The 23,961-nt window shown below is 44.4% G+C and overlaps 1 protein-coding gene across 1 annotated transcript in view; it reads left to right on the top strand.

Annotated features, from left to right (window-relative positions):
* Nucleotides 1-23,022, top strand: part of poln (polymerase (DNA directed) nu) — a 38,994-nt gene extending 15,972 nt beyond the window's left edge. The window contains exons 13-22 of the mRNA XM_056443275.1: nucleotides 3,800-3,857; nucleotides 6,012-6,089; nucleotides 10,476-10,587; nucleotides 12,640-12,722; nucleotides 15,907-16,038; nucleotides 20,859-20,969; nucleotides 21,094-21,172; nucleotides 21,541-21,608; nucleotides 21,933-21,994; nucleotides 22,507-23,022. Of these exons, the coding sequence (XP_056299250.1) occupies nucleotides 3,800-3,857; nucleotides 6,012-6,089; nucleotides 10,476-10,587; nucleotides 12,640-12,722; nucleotides 15,907-16,038; nucleotides 20,859-20,969; nucleotides 21,094-21,172; nucleotides 21,541-21,608; nucleotides 21,933-21,994; nucleotides 22,507-22,593 (870 nt within the window). The 3' untranslated portion in view covers nucleotides 22,594-23,022. The remainder of the gene's footprint in view (nucleotides 1-3,799; nucleotides 3,858-6,011; nucleotides 6,090-10,475; nucleotides 10,588-12,639; nucleotides 12,723-15,906; nucleotides 16,039-20,858; nucleotides 20,970-21,093; nucleotides 21,173-21,540; nucleotides 21,609-21,932; nucleotides 21,995-22,506) is intronic.
* Nucleotides 23,023-23,961: the final 939 nt, after the last annotated feature.

Here is a 23,961-nt window from a genome sequence, read left to right as displayed (position 1 = left end):
GTGTATGTGAGGGAAACAGAAAAAGTACAGGCTGAAATAAAGCATCATGTAGAGAAGGGAAGAAAACACAGACCAAAAGAACAAAAAAGAGATAGAAAATGCTGTAGATGGAGAGAAGGAAGCTGATATTTCAGCTCATAAATTTCAGTCTTTTCATGTGCAATTCATATTTCATGTTAATCCATTTGGTTTGAATACTGGACGGTAACCTGGGTTTATAATAACGTGGGTAAACAGCGTTGGCTTTTGTAGCCATGTGCTCTCTCTCTCTCTCTCTCTCTCTCCCTCCCTCCATGCTGAACAGATTAACGTGTGTTTGTTTGTAGTTGCAGAATGAATTGAGATTATTTCACAGAGTTTGCGTCGGGAGTGTGCACACAGACCTGTGTGTGTGTGTGTGTGTGTGTGCGTGTGTGTGTGTGTGTGTGTGTGTGCGTGTGTGCGTGTGTGTGTGTGTGTGTGTGTGTGTGTGTGTGTGTGTGTGTGTGTGTGTGTGTGTGTGTGTGTGTGTGTGTGTGTGCGTGTGTTTCACGACGAGTCATTAAACTGGAGCAGGGTGATTAAATTCCCCGTGTGCAGCGAGCGCAGCGAGTCAGTCGTCGCCATCTGCTTCTCAAGGCGGCGCTCCTCTCTCGACGGGCCACATTTATGTTTATCGGGGCGCTGGGAATTTTGCAGTGTGCCTTTCATTCAATTTGCAGTTCCAATATGTGTGTAGTCAGAGCCAGATGCACTAATGTGACAGTGTGAAACTATATAATTGGCTGAGTTATAATGCCCTGTCAGAATAATACCAACATATACTTACTGCTTGCATCTATTATTCAGTTACGGACCTGATTGGTGCCACTCTGCTGGTCAGAGGGAAGAATATCAACAGAATCAGCCCGGTAGACCGTAATTAATGCTGCTCAACCAGCTGCTCATTATGACTCATTTAATCTCATGGGGTAGAATAACCTGCTCTTTAATTGAGCCTTCGATTAACAGTTTCTTGACCTGCAAATGAAGCAGCCTTAACCAAGCCCCCGTCTCAAAGATCCAGAGGTCAACTGTGCTCACTAGTGTCACTGTGGGGTCCGTACAGACCCACCGCAGGTTCACTATCAGGCCATTGTGAGCCCAGATTAAGACACAGATTATTTGTCATTAAAGAATACAAACGCCAGGCCGTGGTGTGGAAGAAGGAGCGACGCCGCTCACAGAATCAGCCGTGGAAAGACGGCTCGGAAAATAAGCACACGCATGAATAAGTGGCCCGCTCCGAGTCAACGAGCCCTGGAGAGGCTCGGGCATATTTTCAAGTATTGTGTGTGTGTGTGTGTGTGTGTGTTTTATTTGTATGTGTGCAACAGCAGGCAACACAAGCATTTGTGTCTCTATGATTCACACACGTCGACGTCATGAGGAGAGGAGCAAAACCAGCCGCCATTTAATGGAGCCCGTCCCGTGCTCACGTGTGTGTGTTTGGGCCCGTTTGTGAGTGTGTGTCTGTGCACACGCACACCCAGTGCAGTGCTCTCTTGTCGTCTGTGTTTGATGCCTGTGTTTCCCTGTCGTGTTTGAACTCCTTCGCCAGTTGTGGGTGGCTGTGTGTGTCGGTTAAAGGAACCACCAGGAGTCTGCTAGTTGTTGACAATCACGGGATCACAGCTGATGTTGTTGTTGACGTGCAAACTAACATGCTCTGGTTATATAAGACGCCGTGATCGATGTAGTCTGGTAGATGATGTCATCACTTGAAGTGCCGTGTTAATAGATCACCGAGTCACCTTTCATTGGTGTGTAGGTACACTGCTGGTCACTAATACTACTTTCTATCTTTGGTGTATACAGATGACGTCAACGTGCTTATGTCACTTCAAAGTCTGTGTAATTAAAGGTACATTATTGATTATTAGCAGTGTTTATGCTGTGTATTCGGCATTGGTGTGTGTGTACACTGAGGTTTTATGTATATTGATCAGTGCTGGGGACTGTGTGTGTGTGTGTGTGTGTTTTAAACTGTGCAGTCAGCAGTGAACAGAGCAAGCCGACCCAGACTAGTTCATGTTTTACATTTTCTCTTTCATCTCCGCTCTCTCTCAAGCTGCCATGCCGTCTACATCGCTGCTATTTAATTCTTTGAGTCTCTTCCTGCTTCTCTTTTTTCTCCTGTCTCTTGAACTCTCTCTTTCTTTTTTCCTGCCTTTTCATCTCTTTGATTGCATTTGTCTTTTCCATTCCTCCCATCTCTCCTTACACACGGCGACTTTCTGACTTTCTCTTTGAGAGCATCTGGAGGTTTTGATTGCATATCAAAACACAGAGCAACCCTCACGCAAACATAACAAGGATCAACAGAAGCTGTTAGTGGTAATTAGAGGCCAGGCAACTCAATTTGTTGTCTGGGGTCCTAAAACAGTTCTGCGTGTTGGTCTTCTCAACAAAACTTTATCACTGAGAAAGGGTCTAAATTATAAAAAGTGTGACGCAACTTGAACCAAAAAGTCAGAGCAGATCCTGAAGGAGTCTGTTGAATCTTTTTCTTTGTGTGTCTCTTCTGGAATGCACTGTGTGCGAGTTTGTTGTTATTGTGTGTGATGTAATCCTGTGTGTGAGATGAAGGAAGAGGTTTTAATGAGTAGCTAATATGCTGACATTCTGGTGTGTGTGTGTGTGTGTGTGTGTGTGTGTGTGTGTGTGTGTGTGTGTGTGTGTGTGTGTGTGTGTGTGTGTGTGTGTGTGTGTGTGTGTGTGTGTGTGTGTGTGTGTGTGTGTGTGTGTGTGTGTGTGTGTGTGTGTGGATTTATGCTGTCGTCACTGCAACACTGTGCATGATGGGGAAGCTGAGCGTTCGCTTCCGACACTGAATCACCTGTCACATCACAGGGCAACACACACACATCTCTTCTCTTTCATTCTGCCCCAAACACGCATCTCATGTACTGTAGTAACTTAATAGTGCATGTGTGTATTTGTGTGTGTGTGTGTGTCTGGTCCCTGATGTTCACACCCTGCCACTGCAGTCCTGCCTTTTCATCCTCCCCTCCCTCCCTCTGGTGAATAATGAATGAGAGGTGAAAGCAAAGAGCTGTTCTCTCTCTCTGGATCACCCACTGAAGGGTCAACTCAAACATCATGACGCAAAATGTGTGTGTGCTCCTTTGTCCTTTTCTTTGCCTGCCCCCTTCTCAAAGTTAACTAATACAATGTGTGTGTGGTACTTGTGTTCTTTTGCATGTACACGGTCATTAATGTATCCTGGATGTCCTTGATGGTGACCTTTAACATCCTTATACACACACACACACACACACATACATACACACACACCTTGAGTTGTTAAGTAGGCATGGAATTAAAAGGGATTAGGATGGAACCGCTGAGAGTGAACCATTTTGTCCTCCCTCTCTTAAAGTGTTTGTGTCCTTATCACCTTTCCTGTTGTTCCTCCTTCAAGCAGAAACATACTGCATACGTGTTCATTGCATGTGTCTATATAAGCAACGTCTTAGATTACTCAAATTGGTCGAAGCGGGGTGAGCCAGGAGCCCAGGAAGCATCAGTGTGTCGTCGACATGCCCTTTTCTGTCTCTTCATCAGAGCCTCAAAGGAGCATGTTGCGAGCACATAAATACAGCTGACCTTTCCACCATATATGGAGCTATATTAGTTTATTTAGGAGGGAATAATGTATCCGTACGAGACCCTACGTGACATTAGGAAGGCCCACTTCTATACAGTGATGATGTTCCGGAGCAACAGTCTACGACTCCTCGTTGTACAGGCTTACAAAATGTGCTTTCTCCCCAACTAGAACTTCCAGGCGTTGCCGAGACAGCCGCTTCAAATCACCAAGAAGCAGTACGTCCAAGGTAAAGTGCACACACACACACTCATTATCACACACACACCTCCCACGCGTCGTGGAGAATGAGGCAGTGATAAATGTCGTGATGTGTGTGTGTGTGGGCGATGGAGACATCTCTCGGAGCATACACAAACTGATGAGCACCGAGCTGGTAAAGAGGCTTTATGACTGATAAGTCTGCAGTCACGAAAAGGGAATCCACCATACTTCAGTTAGTCTGATCTCTGACGTGGCTTCTTTTATATTGTTTATTTCACTTGCAGCCGTTTCACCTTTGGGTTTTTTTGCACAGTAATCCGCGTGTAGTCGGAACATCAGTTACATTTGACGTCATGACTCATTTTACATTTGGCGTCCTCGGCCTGGTTATGCAAGAGCAAATAAGGAAACGTCACACAAGAATTGTAGATGTGAAAATGACACTTAAAAGATGGATTAAAGAGATTTAGAGGGACATAATGTGTTTGAAATAGAACCGGAAGTTGTTGATCTCGTCTCCTGGTATCAGCTCATGTAAGTTTGACGAGACGCTGGATGATGAATTAACTAAAGTCCCAGGATTCATTGAGAAAATGAGCCGTTCTATAGCGTACAGCCTGATACAGAAACAATGAACAGCTGTTCTTTGATCCGTATGTGTCATCAAGCACCAAACCGGAAGAGCAGAACCTCTGTTGACTTTCATGAGAAGAACATTTTCTCCAAGATATCTTTGGGAGAACATTATCCATATGGACTCCAGCATCAATTTGTCAATCTTAAATATGATAATGTTCCCATTGTTTCTTCTCCGTTCTCGTCAGCCGTCGTTTTGTCCACCTTCGTCTTTCAGAATAAAGTGTTCACATATTGCCTATTTCCCCTCCCTACATTCTTTGTTATCTGAAAGAGACTTTTTTTTTTTTTGCAGTAGAAATACATCTTGATTGATTCAGATTGTATCCATACCTGTGGTCCATCCAACGATGATGTCATGGGTTTGTGTCGCCGCACTGAGCCCACTTGACAAATGATCAGCCTCTCATGAGGAATGCCTTGTCGTGCTTTTCCGCTGTCGGGCTCCAGTTTAATACGCGTCTGCTCCAGGCGTACTAGATGAGCTCGCTGGCAGTGTGTGCCATACACAGGACAAAATATATATATATTTTCTTCTTTTGGGAATGAATAAAATATCAAAAGTAGTCCATCCATCTGGGCCACGGCCACATTGCTGTCAGTCACAGCCAGGTGGTGCTACACTCAGCCTTATCGCTCTATTTCTATCCCTTGATCCACAGGAGCTAACATCAGCACTTCTGCTCCTTACCGAGCATCAACTTCCGGTGCGGACAAATTCGGCGAATGTTTAAATGCCAAAAACTGCAGCTTCTCAACAGGCAGCTTGAGTTCATCTCCATAGACCACCATGTTGAATGCACAAATACGCCAGATTTTGGCCTCGATAGCTAACTTACCCGTTCATGACAACTGTGCTGTGGTGTATTGAACTCACCATTTTAAATTATATTAAGGCTCAAAGTTAATGTCGTGGCTGCTCAAAGTGACGGATGCGTTCCGTAGCTGGGCGCTTGTTGATACCTGTCTGCTCTGCAGCGTCATCCATCTTTGTCCATTTTTAGAGAGAGGCTGTGTCATCACTGCCAAGATAGCGGCGGCTGGATCCACCCACTTTGAGCATCACGGCCGTCCATCGTAAAACCTATGGGCGACTTCACAGAGGCTATATTTATATTTTATACAATCCCTCAGATTCCCAAAGCTCCTTGTCATCAAATCTTCTCTCTTCATCCCTTATTCCCTCCTCCTCCTCCTCTCTCCTGTATTAGTTATCACTTGGTGTCTTGAGGTGAGAGGTGAGGCCCTCATCACAACTACTAAGTGTGTGTGTGTGTGTGAGGCCACATTTTCAGTGTCAGCATGTTTGTGTGAAAACGCCTCCGGTCGGCACGAAGGCGTTCTCCTGCTCTGAAGTCGTCTCCTCATGCAGCGATAGACCGACCCTGATTGGATTCTGATTTGCCTCTAAATGGGGCATTGTGGCTTCATAACTTAACTCCTCATTAAGTCAAACGTCAGCGTTAGCGCTCTTTATTGCTCCTCACGGTTCCCTTCTGCGAGGTGAGGGATGGTTTGCTGAGGTTGTGTTTGGTCCCCACAGGAAAGGAGGAGGAGGTGGTGACTGTTCATCCTCGGGCGATGTTCATCCCTCATGATGGATGGACTTTTCTCTCTGCAGGTGAGATAATAAATCACGTTGAATCGTCGTAGCGCTTCCATAGAGCATCATATTTGTTTCTTCCTGTCACTCTGATACGAAGTAATGACGCTCAGATAGCCTGAATTTCTCCTAGCAGATTTTTAAATATATTAATTTTCAGATCTCTCTTTTAGATAGATCTAAAATCACTGATCTGCTGCGTCTCTCAAGTGTGTAGTGTCCACGAAATCTGTGTAAGATGATGTTTTTTTAATTTGAGATGGTATTTTTAACAGTTATTCTGCCGCATGCAAATTTGAAAACTGCAGTGGGCCATATTGATTAATTGTGCTGGGTCCCGTATCTCTAAGAGTGGTCCATTTGAAGATTGTCCACTGACCTCATGAGGTCACTTCAGGGTGTACCGTGGGTCCATGTTGTGCAGACTGAGGGGAGAGCTGGGACCGTGTCGGGTGTCTGCTGGCCCTGGACGGTCCTGCTCTGACAGAACCAGGCAGATAAACCCGGGTCAGCAGGAGGACAGCAGCAGGATTAGAGCCCAGATCCCAAATATACACACAACACGGCAGGGATTCACAAACGCAGGCCCACACATGTGCTCAGGCCAGGTTGCCATAGAAACAACCCCTCCTAGGGAGCTATCGTCAAGTCACGCCCTTCCTGTCGTCCGATGTCCTTCCCAAACTGGAACAACTGCTGCGTGTAGTTGCGTTTCAACAACTATTACTTTTCACTTTTCGGTGACCCTCAAAAAAGTTAAACCAAGAGGCACGTCAAAAGTTATTATCGATCTTCCCTTCCTGTCTCTGAAAGCATCGTGTGCGTGTGCGTGTGCGATTTTGTCTTGTGTGTTTTGTGTTTACCAATCTGACCCTCAAAGGAATCCAAATCCTGGCTTTGGTAAAACAGCCACGTAGTTTTTACTCCGATAAAACAGGCGACTCTTTATTGTGCTTTTTAAACAGCCTACCTCTCATCAAGCAACCTGTGTGTGTGTGTGTGTGTTTTATTATATATTTATTATTTTATTATATGTGTGCTTCGTGTGGGGGCTGGAGCTGAAAGAAGGAAACAGTCTAGCCAAAAAGAAAAAAAGCCAAATTCACTGTTTTTGTTCAGCTTTTCAATTTATTTATTTTTCATCCCCTAGTCCATCATCGACCAATAGAAAGAGAGCACACATGATGATGCAACATATAGGTTTGTATGGCAATATATTGCCTGGTAGCTCATGGGGGAAACCACAAGGTAGCCGGTTCAACGCCCGCTCTCCCTATAGTCGCATGTCGACGTGTCCTTGAGCAAGACACTGAACCCCCAGCAGCCCCCTGCTCCTTAGTTAATAAAGATGGGTCAAATGCAGAGATTAATTTCTCCACTGTGGGACTAATAACAGATTTATTATTATTATTATGAACAGTCAAAGTGCTACAAGACGAAGCATTTCAAACACACAGATGAGGTGTGCGTCTGACAGGGTGTCATAATGTTAATGTCATTTTAAAGAGTTCATTTTGTACCAGAATAAATGAATCAAAGCAAAATGTAGAAAAATATTGAAAAGAGGTAGTTGTTTCTCAAGCAACGGTGCAGCAGCTGAGACTAACCGCTGTCTCTGGACCTCCTCTCGTTCTCCTGCGTTTCGGTTATTCAGAACATTCAGAATTCATCTCTCATGGTCGGCCTCACGCTCACAACTCAGTTTAACCTAAATCCTTCCTGGAAGCCTCTCTAGACCCAGCACAGCCCCCAGGAGGCATTTATTGTTCCATGTGTACAGTTCGTCAGTCTTATGCGCCTTCAGTGCAGTATGGTTATGCATGTGAGGGCTGTGTGTGTGTGTGTGTGTGGGGGCGGTTGCATTAAAAATGCACGAGGCTCGGCTCAGTCCCCTCAGTGTCTCGGTACGCCATCCAAAGAACTACAGGACTAAGTAGCAGCTGTTTTTGATAAACTCTACCCATGCTACTACTAATTACAGATAAGTGTCTGTTATTTTAATTACGGTATTGCTCACTTTGTTAATAAATAATAATGAGATATACCCATCATAAGAGGCCCAAAGGGATTCATTAAACGTTGTGTATTTTGCATTTTGATTGCAATCAGCAGTCAAAGTGCTGTAAGCTCTTCACATTGTAATTAAAATTGCCATTGATTTAATTTTCATTAATGCAAGCGTAAACCAATATCGGGTTTTTAGTTAATTCACCACTAATACTAATTGATCTGACGTGGTCCAGCGTCCGTGTTAAGGGTCAATCTGAAGTTACTGAAGGTCACAGTTATTCCTGAATGGATCAATACTCTTGATTGTGCCTGGTTTTGTTGGTGTGGTTTATTTCCCTTAGAAGATGGCCTTGAAGCATGCACACACACACACACAGACAAATACACACACACACACACACACACACACTCTCAAGATCACGCCTTATGACTATGAGTAGTCTCATATGAATACACTGTTTCAAAAGCACTTTTTTTCTTCCTCTCTTCCTTTCTATTTTAGTCACACAGAGAACAGACACTGTTTCTCACACACACACACACACACACACACACACACACCCTGGTCAGCAATATGTTTCTGAAGCTACGCTTGGAGGGAATGTGATCTGGCTCATAAAACATTGATGGGAGGATATCTTTAGAAACCCGCTTCCTCACCTCATCACAACCCCAAAAAAAAGACATTTATTTTACCCCATTGCTCTTCCTCATCATCAGCCCTCCACTTCCTTTTCTCACCCCATCCCGCCAGAGTTTCTCCCTCTTCCCGTCCCTTTTATCTCTTCCCTCTTCGGTCTATAGCCGACCTGGTTTAACATTAGCCGGTGTTGGTTTTAACCTCCACTGTGAACCGAACAAGCATTTCCTTCCTCTTTTCCGCGGGTCTGGATGATCTGACCTGAACTCTGTAAAATGTCCGATTCAGCCCACCATCCTCTCCCTTCCCCACATGAGAAGAAACCTCTTACAGCTGGTTGCTTCATCCTCACAGACAGAGGAATCTCTTCATTTCCCCGCAGTCCATCTCCAGGCTGCTCTCCCCCGCGTTTGGCCGGGTTTAATTGGATTCAGAAGACGCCGAGCAGAGGAAGAGATGCGTCCCGGTGAACCGGGAGTAATAGAATAGTACTGCAGTCGCTTCTTTGTGAGTGTGGATACAAGTGTGTGTGTGTGTGTGTGACGACGTCTTGAGAGGTGTGTTTCACTTTAGATCTGCCAAGCTGACCAGAGAGCTGTCGAGCTGTCAGTGCAGGACGTGTCGCCCTCACACACCGTCAGCTGCCACGGACAGGTGTGTGAGTGTCGGCCCATATTCGTGTTTACAGAGTCGTCTGTTCGAGTGCATCTAGGCGCAGCTGTATTGTAGAGCGCAGTCAGGCGAGACGCGGCGTCCGGTCGTCTCTCTCCTCGTGTACGCGCCTTGGAAAAATTCGTAGAGAATTTCTTCAGAGGCCTTTTTAGACGTCCTGCAACTTTACTGACCTGAAAGTTATATAATACGACAGCTTTGAATTACGAGAGGAGTAATTATCAAAAACTATCACGCTCCCATCATTCGTTGGTCTTTTCATGACGGATCGCAATTGTATTTATTTTAAAGAATTCAACTCTGTTTGTTTTAGTGCAGATTTTCAGTTTTCTTTCTTCCTCATTTGCTCTTCCTGTCACTAGTTGCTGTTGCTCTCCCCTCCTTCGCGTATTGCTTACAACCGAATGCAACTACTTCATTTCACACCTCTGTGGGTTATTCAAAATGTTGGAAGTCACTAAATCAAGTGAAGAAAGCCGGTTGAGGAACAGCGACAACATTGTAGTAGCAGCGCTTCAGCACAGAAAACGTCAGATTAATTATAGTGTTTACGCTCTCAATGTGTGAGTGTTTAAAAATACAGAGTTCTGAATGTTCAACGGTTCACTTGGATGTTTTTTTCCCGACTCCACACATAATATGTGACACATGCAATGACTGACAAATACTGTACATACAGTCCAGAGTATCATAGTGTACCTACAGTGTGTGTCTGCTTCAGCCAATGCATTCAAGGCATATCTTGCTGGAACGGATTTGAATATTTAATATTGATATCATAATTATTGAAGATAATTTGGTGTTGCATATCTCTATATTCTTACGTGGTTTGACATTTTGGCTCGTGCTCTACTTGATGAGAAGATGGAAACAATTCTCATGTTTTTCTGGTAAATATGAAACCTGAGCACAAAGATGGGAAACAGGGCGGAACAGGGAGCTTCACTCTGTTGTTTTATCTCATTCCCAAGAAAGCAACTCACCGGCTTTGCTTGAATGCCAGTGTTGAGGTGAGTTTGGATGTGACATGAGAGCTTTGTGTCATTAAGGTGTTTGTGTGTGTACTTGTGTGTGCGTGTCAGACTTCTGCCAGGTGGAGCTCCGTCTGCTTGCTCACCTTTCCTCTGACCCTGAGCTGCTCCGCATTTTCATCAACCCACAGGTGGACGTCTTTACCATGTTGGCCTCTCAGTGGTAGGTCTCTCACACACGCACACACACACACGCACACACACACACACACACACGCACACACATGCACACACTACACTCCCCGATCTCCTTTGCCAAGGTGAGTGTTGATGCTCCACGGGGTTTTTCTTTCCCTCTCACTCCCCCAGTATCTCTCCCCGCCCCCGCACCACACCCCACACCCCCGACTGCTGGCTCCTTCACTTCAAATGCTAATGATCGCGTTGCCATGACTACCATGCCAACTGCCTCAGCCGCTTTCTTCTTTCCACGGGCAGAACACCCCTGGGCTGGTCGCCTTGTTTCTTACAGAGGTATTTCTGTGAGTGTGTGTTCTTCCCCTTCTCTCTGGCTGCCTGTGTGTGTGTGTGTGTGTGTGTTGGTGTTTGAACACAGCTCTGCCTCCTTCTGATGCTGCCTGTGTGTCGCAGTGTTGTACCTTCACTCCTTTCATCCATCTCAGTCCAGCGTGTGGCAGAGGGCGGCCGGTTAAACAGATTACCTGGTCACGCGGGGCATTTGAACAGCTCCTCTGAGGCGTCACATTGTGCCTCTTTCCTTATTTCTCTTTCACCTTTCAACAAATTAACCGGTGTCGCTGCAGCTCTGCCGGGGATCACCGCGATTTACTCTCTTCTTCCGGACCTTCTGTTGCTCTCTTTGATAGTCTCCCATTTCTCGCCTTCCTTTTTTCCTCTCTGCCTTTTTGTTCAAATGCTTTTGGTCTTCTTCTTGCCCTCTCTGCACTCCTCTCACAAGTTCTCTCCCCTCTCCCATATTCCTTTTTTATGTTAATCGACTCCCATTGCTTCTCCACCAGTGATGCCAAAGACCCATTCGTTAATCTGGTTGGAACCACTTCTATAGATTTTGATTTTGATTGATTGATTGATATATTTATTTTGCCGTTGGGTACAAAAAAAAGCAAAAAAATTACAAGAAAGGGTGGATGAAAGATTACAGCATAACATGAGGGAAGAAGGCGAGAAAAAACACCAACCCCCCGACTATGAGGGGGGTTGGTGTCAAACATGTCAAACGCTTTTTATTCATGATCTGTGTTGCCAGAGGCATTCTGCCGTCTTCAAACTGTATTCCCCGTTGCGCTGCATATCATTCAGATTAATTTTGATTGAAAGTAACCCTTTTTTTTTTTTCACACCTTAAAATAACATCTATTATGCGACCTAAAAGCACCAAAAGAACATTCAACAATATAGACTCGTCCTCTCGGCTGTCTGACTGGCCCATATTAAGCTTTTGTAGCATGAGATTCCAAACCTTCCATCGTTGGTGGACCCGAGCACATTAATACAGCAGGCATTTAAATAAGTCTCCAGGAGACGAATGCCTTTCCAGCAGGGGGAAGTGAATATCAAGTATGGATAGCCATCAACCACATGCTGAGTGGAATCTCTCCAGGCACTTTCTCAACACTGATCTTTACTGGCAGCTCCCAGTCAGCCCCTCGAGAAATGCCACTTTGCAGACGTAGCGTCATCACACCCCGTCTGATCCCCACGACTACGGCCGTCTACGAGTCGCATCACATAACCGTCTCTGGCTGCCCATCCCGGCCTCGTTCCTCTACCCACGTCTCTGTTCTTTTCTGGAGTTGCTCAGCGTACTTCATGTACTTTTAAACTCGATATCTCCTCCGACCTCCCTGCTGTGTACTTCTACCGTCTCTTTGTCCCGTCAGACAGAAATCATCGGGGATCAACACCGACACAAGACTTGTATCGCACCTGCACATTAACATTCATCATACTTCCATTTGAACTGTTTCCACGCTATTTTGTCTTAATTAAAGATTATAATCGAATATATGAACATTTAAAAACTTTATCATCCAGGGACTTTAAATGCATGTTTCCCTTTAAACGCCTTCATTTTGTATTGTTCCATCAATTCGTTGTCCAAGTGGATTTTGAACATGTTTGTACCTCTACTCCACTTTGTTACCCACTATGAAATATTAAGACTGTATGTTTATATGTTTGTTGCGTATTATTTTGTATTGCCTCTCTCAATATGTTCGTCTTTGCCACTCAGGAAGGGGGTGAGTGAAGGCGAGGTGACTTCAGAGGATCGGGAACACGCCAAACGCATCGTCTACTCTGTGGTGTACGGGGCAGGTGAGTGCCAGCGCACACACAGGAATATTATAAGGGACTTATCACCATGGAGACAAAGATATTCATCAGTCAAATGGACAATTTACCTGTATTGTTTAAAAATGACAACGCAATGGGTCCAAGTGTCATTTAGCACCTGGTTCAGATTTACAAAAGCTTCATGGAGTGAAGAGGGTAAATGTATTGGCAGAGCAGATCACTCACAGATAAAACAAACACCGCAGTTTGATTACCGGCTCCTGCCTTCCGCATGGCAAAGTGCCCTTGAGCAAGACACTCAGCCCCAAATTCAGCACACTGCTCCTAAAGCAGCTGAGGGTGGATTACTTGCACGGGTCAAATTCCATGTATTGACTTGTATGTGACGATTAAATCACGGATGTGATTTTACGATTTTTACGGTTGAGTTTTTTTCCGCCCAGTGATTTCTGCTTGTTCAGCATTTCTTTCGTGCGTCGGATCTCGCTCCTGATTCCACGGGGCGCAGAGCGACGGGTGTAGACGCTGGAGGAGAGGGGGAAGATAAAAATAGAATAACAGGGAGAGGAAGATGAATGTTTATTATGCCCGTGTGGCCCATAAAGATACGTCTCTGTGTCACTTGTGACCCATTTATGTTTCACACGCATGCACCGCACTCACACACACTGTATGCACACACATGGCTCGAGCCAGTGGACATGTGGAAGATATATCTGGGCCAGCTAGTCAGGAAATCATTTAATGAGCAGTGGGCAATTAATGCTGCTGTAATGTTGTGTTCTATCGTCACACAGCTCCCAGAACTATGTTATTGTCTGTGTTTGATTGTATTTCACATGTTTTAGGCAAATTGAAGGACAGGGAGAAGCCCCAAACGACCACAGTCGACTCACTCAGAGGATTCACGTACGACTATGATCAGGATATAAACATTACAGTACTATACGTGGGCTGTATTTGTGGTATACAGTTAAATAGATAGTCCTGGTTATCAATTATGAACTCTTTCTGGTATACTGCCACCACGTAGCCAATATTGAAAACTCATCATGACATTTCTTCTAAATATTTAAGCAGGAAATAAATGTACTCTTCTATGTTGTGATTTGTTAAGATGTCGCATCTCCATGTTAAAATGAGAGCTCTCATTCTGCTGCGGGGGCATTTGCTAGTTTCAAGTGTTTTCTCTTTATGGTGACCAAGACACGGTATATTATTACAATTATTACTGTTTTCTCTGATGTAAATATCGAGACTTAAGAAAGAAAAAAATGTATTTGATTTTATTTAATAATCAGGAGTGGCCGTACGACTCGTGGTTTGCATCAGGGAAGGACATCAGAGGGATGTGAGAAGAGGAATTGAAGGAACTCCTGATCAGCATAGACAGCTCTTCGTGGAAGGATGCGTTGCCATGGATACCAGATACTAAATGGAAGCTTTCTTCGCGAGACAATAATCAGGCCAGGGAGGAGGGGCAGAGCCATGGACTCATGCACACACACACACGCGCACACACACACAGACACAGACAGACAAATGGGTCATCGAACACGAAGGCCAGGCGATGACGTCGGAGGGAAGAAATTCGGAGGAAAGAGGAGAAACAGGTGCACAACAAAGAGCAATGAAATAAAAGAGCTCGACGATAGAGGTCAACTGAAGTTCTTTTCATTACATCATCGTAAACAGATCAACGACTAAGGACTTAAGTGACCTCACAACAATATTTGCAGATGAGAATCGATGCATTATCACACAGGATTATATTGCGATACTCTATCGTGCCGATGTTCTCTTACACCTCTGGTGACTTCTCTCGTCCTCTGGCCCTTCAAGCACATGCATGTCATACTCAGTGGCTTGTAGCCCAACACAAACAAAAACAAGCCACGTTGCTTTTTGTGGTGACTTATTTCAGCGACTGTGTTCCCGCCACACAGACAGGCTCAGATTAATTCAGATGTCTCCATCTTCTGCTCTGAGGCTGACTTTAGAAACAACAACTTCATCATTATCTACTTATCCTATCCACTGTAATAGTACTTTTATATAGTAGAGAAGACAACAAGTATTTTAGTCTAAGACCGATTATCAATTCTGACGTGCCGGTTGATATTTAGAGGGAAGCTTTATTTGGCTTATTTGTATTTATTCACAAAGCATCAAATTAGTTTCATTAGCCAACAACAGGCTCATAGTTGTTGTCAAATGTTATGAATACGTGTGTTCTCGGTTGATTTCCCACTGTTCTGCTAAACCTCCCACCGGCTCTCGGCTTCTCTTCACCAAACACATGCACACACACACACACACAGTAACCGTGGCACCCATTAGCTCACCGTCTAAGCGCCTCTATCGATCTGTTCCTCACCTTTATAGGTCCATTCTGCACCTTTAACACTTCCCGGGAAAACTAGTACATGCACACACGTTGAGGCTTTGAGTTCTTAGACACACACACACATACAGCTCTTGCAGCCTTGCTCTGATCCTTGTCTGCCCTCCTTTTATCTTGTCCTCTTCTGTCTCCCATTTCTTTCACCCTTCATTTCGCTCTACTGTTTTTCTTTATTTCTTTTACCCTCTGGTTGTTCTCTGTTCACTTGCCCCCTTTCAACTTTCTTCTCTTCGCCCCGCCCCTCGTCTCTTTTCACACTCTTCAATCAGCTATCATGATTCAGGAAGTTTTGCTCCATTTACTCTCAGTGGTTGATCATTTGTCAGCTCAGAGTCTGGAGGGTTCATGCACAATACAGATCATATCAGTTCAACATTTTAGGAAATGTGCTTCATCACTTTCCTTTGAAGCGATACGTGAGAAAATGTACGCCTCTCGTATCTGTATGATACATTTAAAGATACAGTTAGCAGCAGAGTAGCTTAGCTTAGCACAAAGACTGGAAACGGAGGGAAACAGCTAGCTTGGCTCTGTCCAAGAGCAACCAGTCCACCTCTTAAACTGACTAATTCACATGTTGTATCACATTTGTTTAATTCCTATTCACACTGAAAGTGTCAAAACTTGTATTTTGCTAAATGTGAAATTTCTCCTTGAGAAACTGCCAACTATTAATATAGTAACACTAATTCTCTGAGGAAGGTAGTAGAAATCTTGGCATCAATGTCCCCTTTGTCACTTCTCTCCATGATGGAGGCGAGCACAGTTGAACACGAGTCACTGATACGCCGCTCTGTGCAGGTCGTGAGCGTCTGTCCGGGATCCTCGGGGTGAGTGCTGAGCAGGCCAGCCGATTCCAGGACAGCTTCCTGCAGACCTACAAAGAGGTCCAGACTTTCATCCAGAGGACCATCCAGCAGTGCCACAAGCAAGGTCTGAGTCCAATCACATGCACGTTGTCTCCTCTAGGAAGCATGACCTCAGCGTTATGTCGCCATGCTCCTACGAAGACAAACATTGGAGAATGTGTCATAATACTGTGAAAGAGCTGTTTCCACGAATGCACTAGACGACACTATATTCATAGGATTGTAGATTAGGGTCAGGGTCAAAGGTAAGATCAGGGAAATATAGTGTGTGTGTGTTTGGCTGAGGAGGAGGAAGACGTGCTTGCATTGGCTGGAATGAGACAAACTGCCACGGGTCAATACTTAAGCGGGGGGGGGGGGGGGGCACAGGGTTGATGGTCCAGACGGGACACTCCATTTATATATTCAGACTTAGCTGCCAACGCAGCACACCTGAGACTGAAACAAGCTCACACAGAATAGTGTAAAGTCTGCACTTTAACCCTCATAAGCACACAGTGCATGAGGCCAGTGACGACATTGAGAGCGAGAAGGTCAGAGCCTCCGACCTTCAACCTGGAGGCCAATGTTTATGTGAAGACCTTCGGTTTCCAAGAAATGAAGCCAACAGTTATTTGCCAAAATTTTTTCAAAGGGCCTCTTGAGGCAGGCTCCAAAATACCGAACTTTACAGCAGAAATTAAACCGTTTACAGTCCGGTGAAAAAACTGAGTTTTAGTCTCTCGCTGATATCCTGATTCATGACACTTGTAGCGGGTTGAATCACCCGTTTAATAATGTTCCTGCTTAATTAAGGGCTGCTTAACGGTGTGTGCCGTCTCAGGCCGCTAGCTCACCGACCTCAGCTCATCTTTTAACCCTCCTGTTACCTTAGGGTCAATTTGACCAGGCTCTTTTTCACTGTCAAACATATAAGAAATATCAACTTTTTTATATATTTAAAGGACTATTTAGGTAGTCAACAAACAAACATAAAGTACCTCACACTTAAACTTGGAAAACAATATTAATTCTAATAATTTTCTGGAGGTTTTAATTGCTGGGGTCAAATTGACCCCGAGGGTAAAAGATGTGAGTAAATATAAAGGTAACAGGAGGGGTAAACATTGAATGGGGTCAAATTGACCCTAAGGTAACAGGAGGGTTAAGACTTAGGCTGTCAGCGCTGCCAAAAAGAGAACGGCCAGGGTCGGACATATTTTATACAGTCTGTTGTTAAAATCTAATCTGCTTGACTTTACCGTCTGTGTACTGTGTCTGCTTTTTCCCATCCCAAAAAATGCACTTAAAGAGTCAACAGTTTAAGGATGAACCAATTACACCCGAATAAAATCAGTCGCCGTGTCGTATTCCTGAGGTCGGTGTGAAGGAGACGCTCCTCTCCCAGTTCATGCTGTTCAACTAGGTCTGTGGTTGTTTTGTCTTCTATAATAACGGTTACAAAATAACCTTATTTTGTACTCAATGTTTTTGGGACACCTTCGTCACAAACACTGAGCCTCCACACAGACAGGTGCTCCATCACCCGCAGCGGCCCATCCCCGGTGACACGCCCCCCCCCCCCGGCTTCCCTTTGCTCCGGTGGCCGCTTCCTAATCGAAGCGGCGTAATGGACTCATTCCTCCAAAATGCTTCGACACATCACAGTGGAAGCGATGTTGCGCCACACGCACGGGTTTAATTCAGCTTGTCACCATGGTGATCCTCCCATCCGAGACGGTGCCGGGGTTCATCTGCCCCGCTCGCCCCGCTCTCTTTTTGTCTGTCTGTCTCTCTCTCTCTCTCTCTCTTTCTTTTCGGTCCCTCCTCTCTTTCTTTCCTTCTTCCTGTCTATCAATCTAACACTTTCTTTATTATATATTATTTACATACACAAGAGAAATTAAATATTAAATTAAATGTAAAAAATATTAATATATAATAAACTGAAATTAATTAAATAAAGGATTATACAAATATGTTTAAAAAAAAGAATATATATATATAATCATATATATATATATATATTAGAAGAACAAAACAAATATACATTTATATATAGTACTTTACAGTAGCTGACAGATGAAATATTCCTCTGTAACCTGTGGCCGCAGGGAGGAGACCTACAGAACGGCAGTACAGGGACTCGGGGAGCAGAGATTAATATGTGCCTGGGCTTCTTGTTCACTCTGCACCTCCCTGAGTTTCTAGTTGATTGGTACCCGATAAAGCAATATTTTTGATAAAAACTGCTGGATGCTGGCCGGCCGAGCAGAGATGAGCTGAACAGTGCAGCCTCAGCGACTGTCATATTGGCTGGAAATGAATTATGAAGGGCAACATGAAGGTGAGGTCAGGACTACTGTGTGGGTGTCATAGCAGAGAGAGAGAAGCAGAGAGGAGAGACTCTAGATATAAGAGAGGAAGAAAAATACAAATAAAGAAAGGAGAGAAACAGGATTATTCTGAGGGCCGCACTTTTCTGAATGAGCCACACTCGCTGCTGCCCTTGATATTAAAATGAGATAAATCAACCACTCCGGGTAAGCCGCTCTCTCGGGATGAATGCTGTTCCTTCACTTGTAAAGACTGCCGGAGATTTTTTTTTTAAACGACCAGGAGTGAAGGAGGATTTGACTATTTTTTAAACAACGGGGGGAATCACAGAGATGAAGAGGGGCCATGTCCCCTAAAGGCCACCGCAGACACGGGGAAGCTCAGAGCGGCACAGATAGGCAAACACCCCGCTGTGCTAACACTCACAAATCCTGGCTTTAATGCACCGGCAAGTTGTCCGTGCACAGACTCATGCGGATGTTTCCACTGCGGTTGTTATTGCCCACAGTGGAGCTGGCAACGGCGCGTCATTAAATAAAAAAAGGATTTTCAGTTTAGACAATTACGCTCCGTCATGGATAACGCGCCGAGCTCAATTCAAACGCCACACACACAGCAATGAAATGTTACGCTAGCAACCTTAAGTTACTGTTCTGTTTGCCAGTAATTACTACTAATTATTCATAATGAGCGCTGCGATATACAAAAAATGTTAATCCGTTTTTACCACACGTACATCAGACTTTTCAGTAACCAAGGTGATATCGATAAAATCCACTTGACAATACAAATTCAAATGTTTTTACAATGTCAGCATATATTAAAATAAAAAACTACATACAGTAAACTAATTCATTACCTTCGCATTGAAAATGCGGAAGGTAATGTTTTGATCGCTGTGTAATTATTTATTTATTTATTTGTATGCGTGTTATTCGCATAACTCAAAAAGTATTAAACCGAATCGCATGAAATTTGGTGGGATGATTGGTTATTATCCGGGGACCATTTGATTAGATTTTGCGATCGATCGGGTCAAAGGTCAATGTCAAGGTCATGACAAGGTCAACCTCTTCTTTTTACCATAGCGCGGTCAATTTGTATCCAATTAGCATGCAACTAATGCCAAAATGTTCATAATTCAATGCCCAATCTTGTGATGTGTGAAGGTATGCGCTCTACCGAGTGCCCATTCTAGTGTTCAATGTAATGAACTGTGTTCTGCTGTTATGCGTTCCATTCGGACTAAATTAAATCGCCTGTTAAACTTAAATCTTAAGATCTTTTGGTATCATGAAAGCAGCTTTAATCTATTTTTCCTCCAATAAAACCTGACTGCAGTCATGCTCGTCGTGTTGGGCCACTGTTTCCAGGGGAAAAGCTGCGAAGCCGCCTGAACTTGAAAAGCACTGAACTTCACACCACCGCGTCACCGACTTCAAAAGCAGCCGATTGGGTTTGAAAAACACACACACATTCCAGAGGGATTCACATACCTGTCGATGTAGACCTCACACACCTGTCATTGGGCCCCAGAACAAAGGTCACATTCCTGCTGAAAAGGTCACACATGGGTCACGGGGTCAATTCACAGTTTTTTTTCACTATCTGTTGTGCGCTCATTTCCTACGCATTTATGCGTGTGTGTGTGTGTGTGGCATACCTGCATTAGATAATGTGTGTGTGTGTATAATGTGCGTATCACGTCACTGCACATTCTTGTGTTGCCTCCCAATGTGTGTGTGTTTGACTGCACTGGGAATGTGATGGTGTTTCTCTTTGCTTTTGTATGTGAATCAAGTGGATAACAGCGTGTGTGTGTGTGTGTGTGTGTGTGTTGCTCCGCTGTGTGTGGGTGGGTGTGCGCTTGTGTCATTGTAAACCTGCTGTCACCATAAACACCTAACATCCCATATCGAGAATTGACTTTTCATGGACCTGTTCTCTTCAAATGTCTCTCTGAAGCTTTACTCCTCTCTCGTGTCGTGGTGGATGACTCGCCTCGACTGGACGCAGTGAGGCGGTTCAGAAAATAGAAGTCAAAGTAGAAAACACAGAGACCAAAACTTGATCCAGTCTTGAGACGACTACTCCGAATCTTGTTGTTGTTCTGGTTCCGGAGGTTTTCTGACCTGAACAATAGATATACCTGTTGATTATCTTGTGACACCTCTGAGTTCAGCTTATATTTGGCTTCTGCATGAATGTAAAGGAACAGAATTAATGCTTCTATGGAAAACGTCTCTTGAGTTCAGCAAAATGCAACATCTCAACACGCAAGTTCCCAAATATAATTTCAGTATAACTGCGTTTTTTATTTAATACACAACACCACATTCCAGCGTGGGCGGAAAGGGAGTTTAATATTAATCTAAAGGTCACATTTTATGAGCACCCTCTAATTTGTATTCTCAAACCACTCTAATATTCGCTAAGCAGAGCGACTTTATGTGAGGACATTTTAATTTACAACATGCCACCTTGACTGGAAGCGCGATCGAACCACACTCGGTGTTCAGAATGATGATCATTTATTTGTGTCCATCTTGTATTCTTGCTTCCGTTCAGGTTATGTTCTCTCCATCATGGGGCGTCGACGCAGCCTCCCGAACATCAACTCACCCGACTGGGGCCTCCGCATGCAGGCGGAGAGGCAGGCAGTCAACTTTGTGGTCCAAGGTGAGACGACTGACACGTCTGTGACTGTATATCTGTATATTATCATCAGTCAACCATTCTTCCTCTGGACTACAACAGACATGTGTGTGATGTTGTGTGTGTGTGTGTGTGTGTGTGTGTGCAGGTTCTGCTGCTGACCTCTGTAAGATGGCAATGATCAAAATCTTCAACCTGGTCTCCTCCTCCAGCTCGCTCTCCGCCAGGTACGACTACAAAGCTCCTGACCGAAGCGGCTCACTGCACACACACTGTCTCCTTCAGCGCGGCAACAGAGTACACACTTCATCTTCACACGGAGGTCCCTCCTGGAGTGCTATCGTAATGAAGAGCAACAGACGAAGCACGTACCAGCTGATTGCTGCTGATACGTACTGATACTTTTAGTGAGAATAAACACACTTGGAGACAAAATATACCTGAATTGAATGTGTGTGTTGTCAAAGTACGAGACAGACTCAGTTGAAGCTCTCATGGTGGCATGTTGCTGGAGATGCCAGGCTTCAGCGGGAGTTAGAGGAATCGGGTATCGGTAGTTGACGTGTTGTGCATCTCCTTCCTGTTTCATAACTAGGCTGGTGGCACAACTCCACGATGAGCTGCTGTACGAGGTGGAGGACTCCCAGGTGGAGCAGTTTGCAGGTGAATTTGCAACTTCCATTATTAGTCACTATTCTAATGTTTTGTGCCTATGAGACCTTGAACAGTGAAGAATACTGTATATAGAAAACTTAAATTTGTTTTGGACATTAAAACTTCTTTTGCTAAATTCACTTGACACAATAAGTCTGACTTATGATGGCAATTTTTTTTAAAGATCTAAATCGTTGCAGCGGGACGAGAGATATAGACTTTATTATTTATTTCACACATTCGTCTTGTTTGTCAAAACCTGTGCCTACATTACCCACAATGCATATGGCTATGGTATACGTGCTGCTACATGTTTGGACCTACATGTTGCAGGTCTGGTGAGGAGCACCATGGAGTCCCTTCAGCACATCGACCATCTCGGAGTCCATCTGAAGGTTTGTAAATATGAACCAGACCCGAAAGTTATTCGGCGGTGTTGTAGTTCAACCTTTGTTCAAACGTGGATGCAAAGATGTTTGTGTTGCCATGGCACCCAGGCTGCATGAGACGTACACGGTAACGAGCATACAGTCACGCCAGGACCGTGATCCGACAAATGGGCACAGGGCCTATTTGTCGTCTTTGCTTTCACTTGGTTGTAACGCACACTGCTTAAACACACGCTTGGTATTGTGTAGATAATGTACCCATAAAACCCACAACATTGTGGAATTCAGTCTATTGAAATTCAGAAAACAAGCCGAAAGAAAACTTGTTTGTATTTACATGGCTGCTCTTCTGTTCGGCAAGTTATGTGAGTGGAAATAAATCAATGTAGGTCATTATGAACGAAACACTGACCCCTTTCCCTTTTCTCACTCCGTGTGTGTGTGGGTGTCTGTCTGTGTGTCTGTCTATGTGTGTGCGTGTGTGTGTGTCTGTCTCTGTGTGTGTGTGTGTGTAACAGGTCCCCCTGAGGGTGGCGGTCTCCAGTGGAAAGTCTTGGGGATCCATGTCGGACCTTAATCCCCCGACAGTGTCTCCCTCTCATTGAGTCCTTCCTCCCCCTTCACCGCCTCTCTTTACTTTTCTCTCTCTCTCCTCCCTCTTGGTGTGTTCTGCCTCTTCTCGCTTGTTCCCTCTTATATTCTCTCTTTTTTTTCCCGCTCAATCCATCTCTCTCTCTGCCGTTCTCTTCGCTTGTCCTGCATCCACATTGCCATGGAAACCAGGCAGCTGCAGCTTCTTGCTTTCACTCCATCCGTATCCGGGGGCAACGGCAGGAGCCACAGACGAGATTGCTTTACTCCATCCTGAATAAAAAGAAGAAGATTCCTCGTCGTCCACCTCCGTTTTCACACTCTCTTGTTCAACACAGTGTTCTCTCTGCCTTGTTGCCAAGGTGAAGCTCCACATTTAAGAAATTGAGTGTATGATATTTGTTGGTTCATAAAATGGGCTCTTTGAATGACCTCTAACAAAGGCGTTGTTGCACACTGAAACTTCCTTGTGTTTATTGCCGTTGTGCTTTGTTGGTGCTGAATGAATCTTCTCTTCCAGATCAAACCTGTGGCCCGTTTTTATTTTCTCATGCAACTTCATCTTTTTCTACACGAGGCACCGTCATTAATTATTCAGGCTAATTTGCACGTTACATTTTTTTCCGAGCATTTTTCCAGCTGATACTAAATTAACAGGCGTTGGCCAATTTAAGATGTGTAAAAACATTACAAATGAGTTTGAATTATAGTTCCCTGACAACATTAAACCTTAAGTGTCAATGTATGATTAAAAAGAGAGTTTAACAAAAGTCAGGTGTATTAAGGAAATATGTGGGTACGTTAATGCCGTAAATTCGTGCTATTTTTAGGGGCGCTTCCTCCGATAAGCGTCACCTTTTTGTCGGTTGCATTCAGCTGATTCAAAGCAGATGATCTCATTTCGCTCAGCCGTGTGCATCCAGCGCCTCACGCTCTCCAGCTCATCTTTTATCCGCTCCCCCCCCCCCCTTTGTCTTCTTCGTGCCTCTGTCACACACACACAAACACACACATTCCACAAATGCTCGTACACCGGCTTAATCACATTTACGAAACACACACACCGCACAGCCGCCATGAATGCGCTCACACACGGGCACACTGACCGAGTTCCCTCGTCTCTGGCAGCCACAGCGAGACTCTTTTGGCCCCTTTCATACCGTCCTCCAATTGAGACCCTTTAAGCCTCCAGAATGGGAGAAACCATTCACCATATGACATTTTTTAACAAAGCTTAACCCCGCATTACCTATTTAAAATGTCAACTGATGTTGGCTGCTAATTAAAGGAGAGTTGTCACCTTTTAGTTTGGTACAAAAGCTGACACGGGGGATACCAAGTGATCCAGCAACAGTGCCGTCCTGTCATGTATTTACATTCCT

Source organism: Pseudoliparis swirei, chromosome 21, assembly GCF_029220125.1.
Source record: "Pseudoliparis swirei isolate HS2019 ecotype Mariana Trench chromosome 21, NWPU_hadal_v1, whole genome shotgun sequence".
Taxonomy (NCBI): domain Eukaryota; kingdom Metazoa; phylum Chordata; class Actinopteri; order Perciformes; family Liparidae; genus Pseudoliparis; species Pseudoliparis swirei.
The sequence above is the reverse complement of the archived record's forward strand: the minus strand, read 5'-3'. Positions and strand labels throughout refer to the sequence as shown.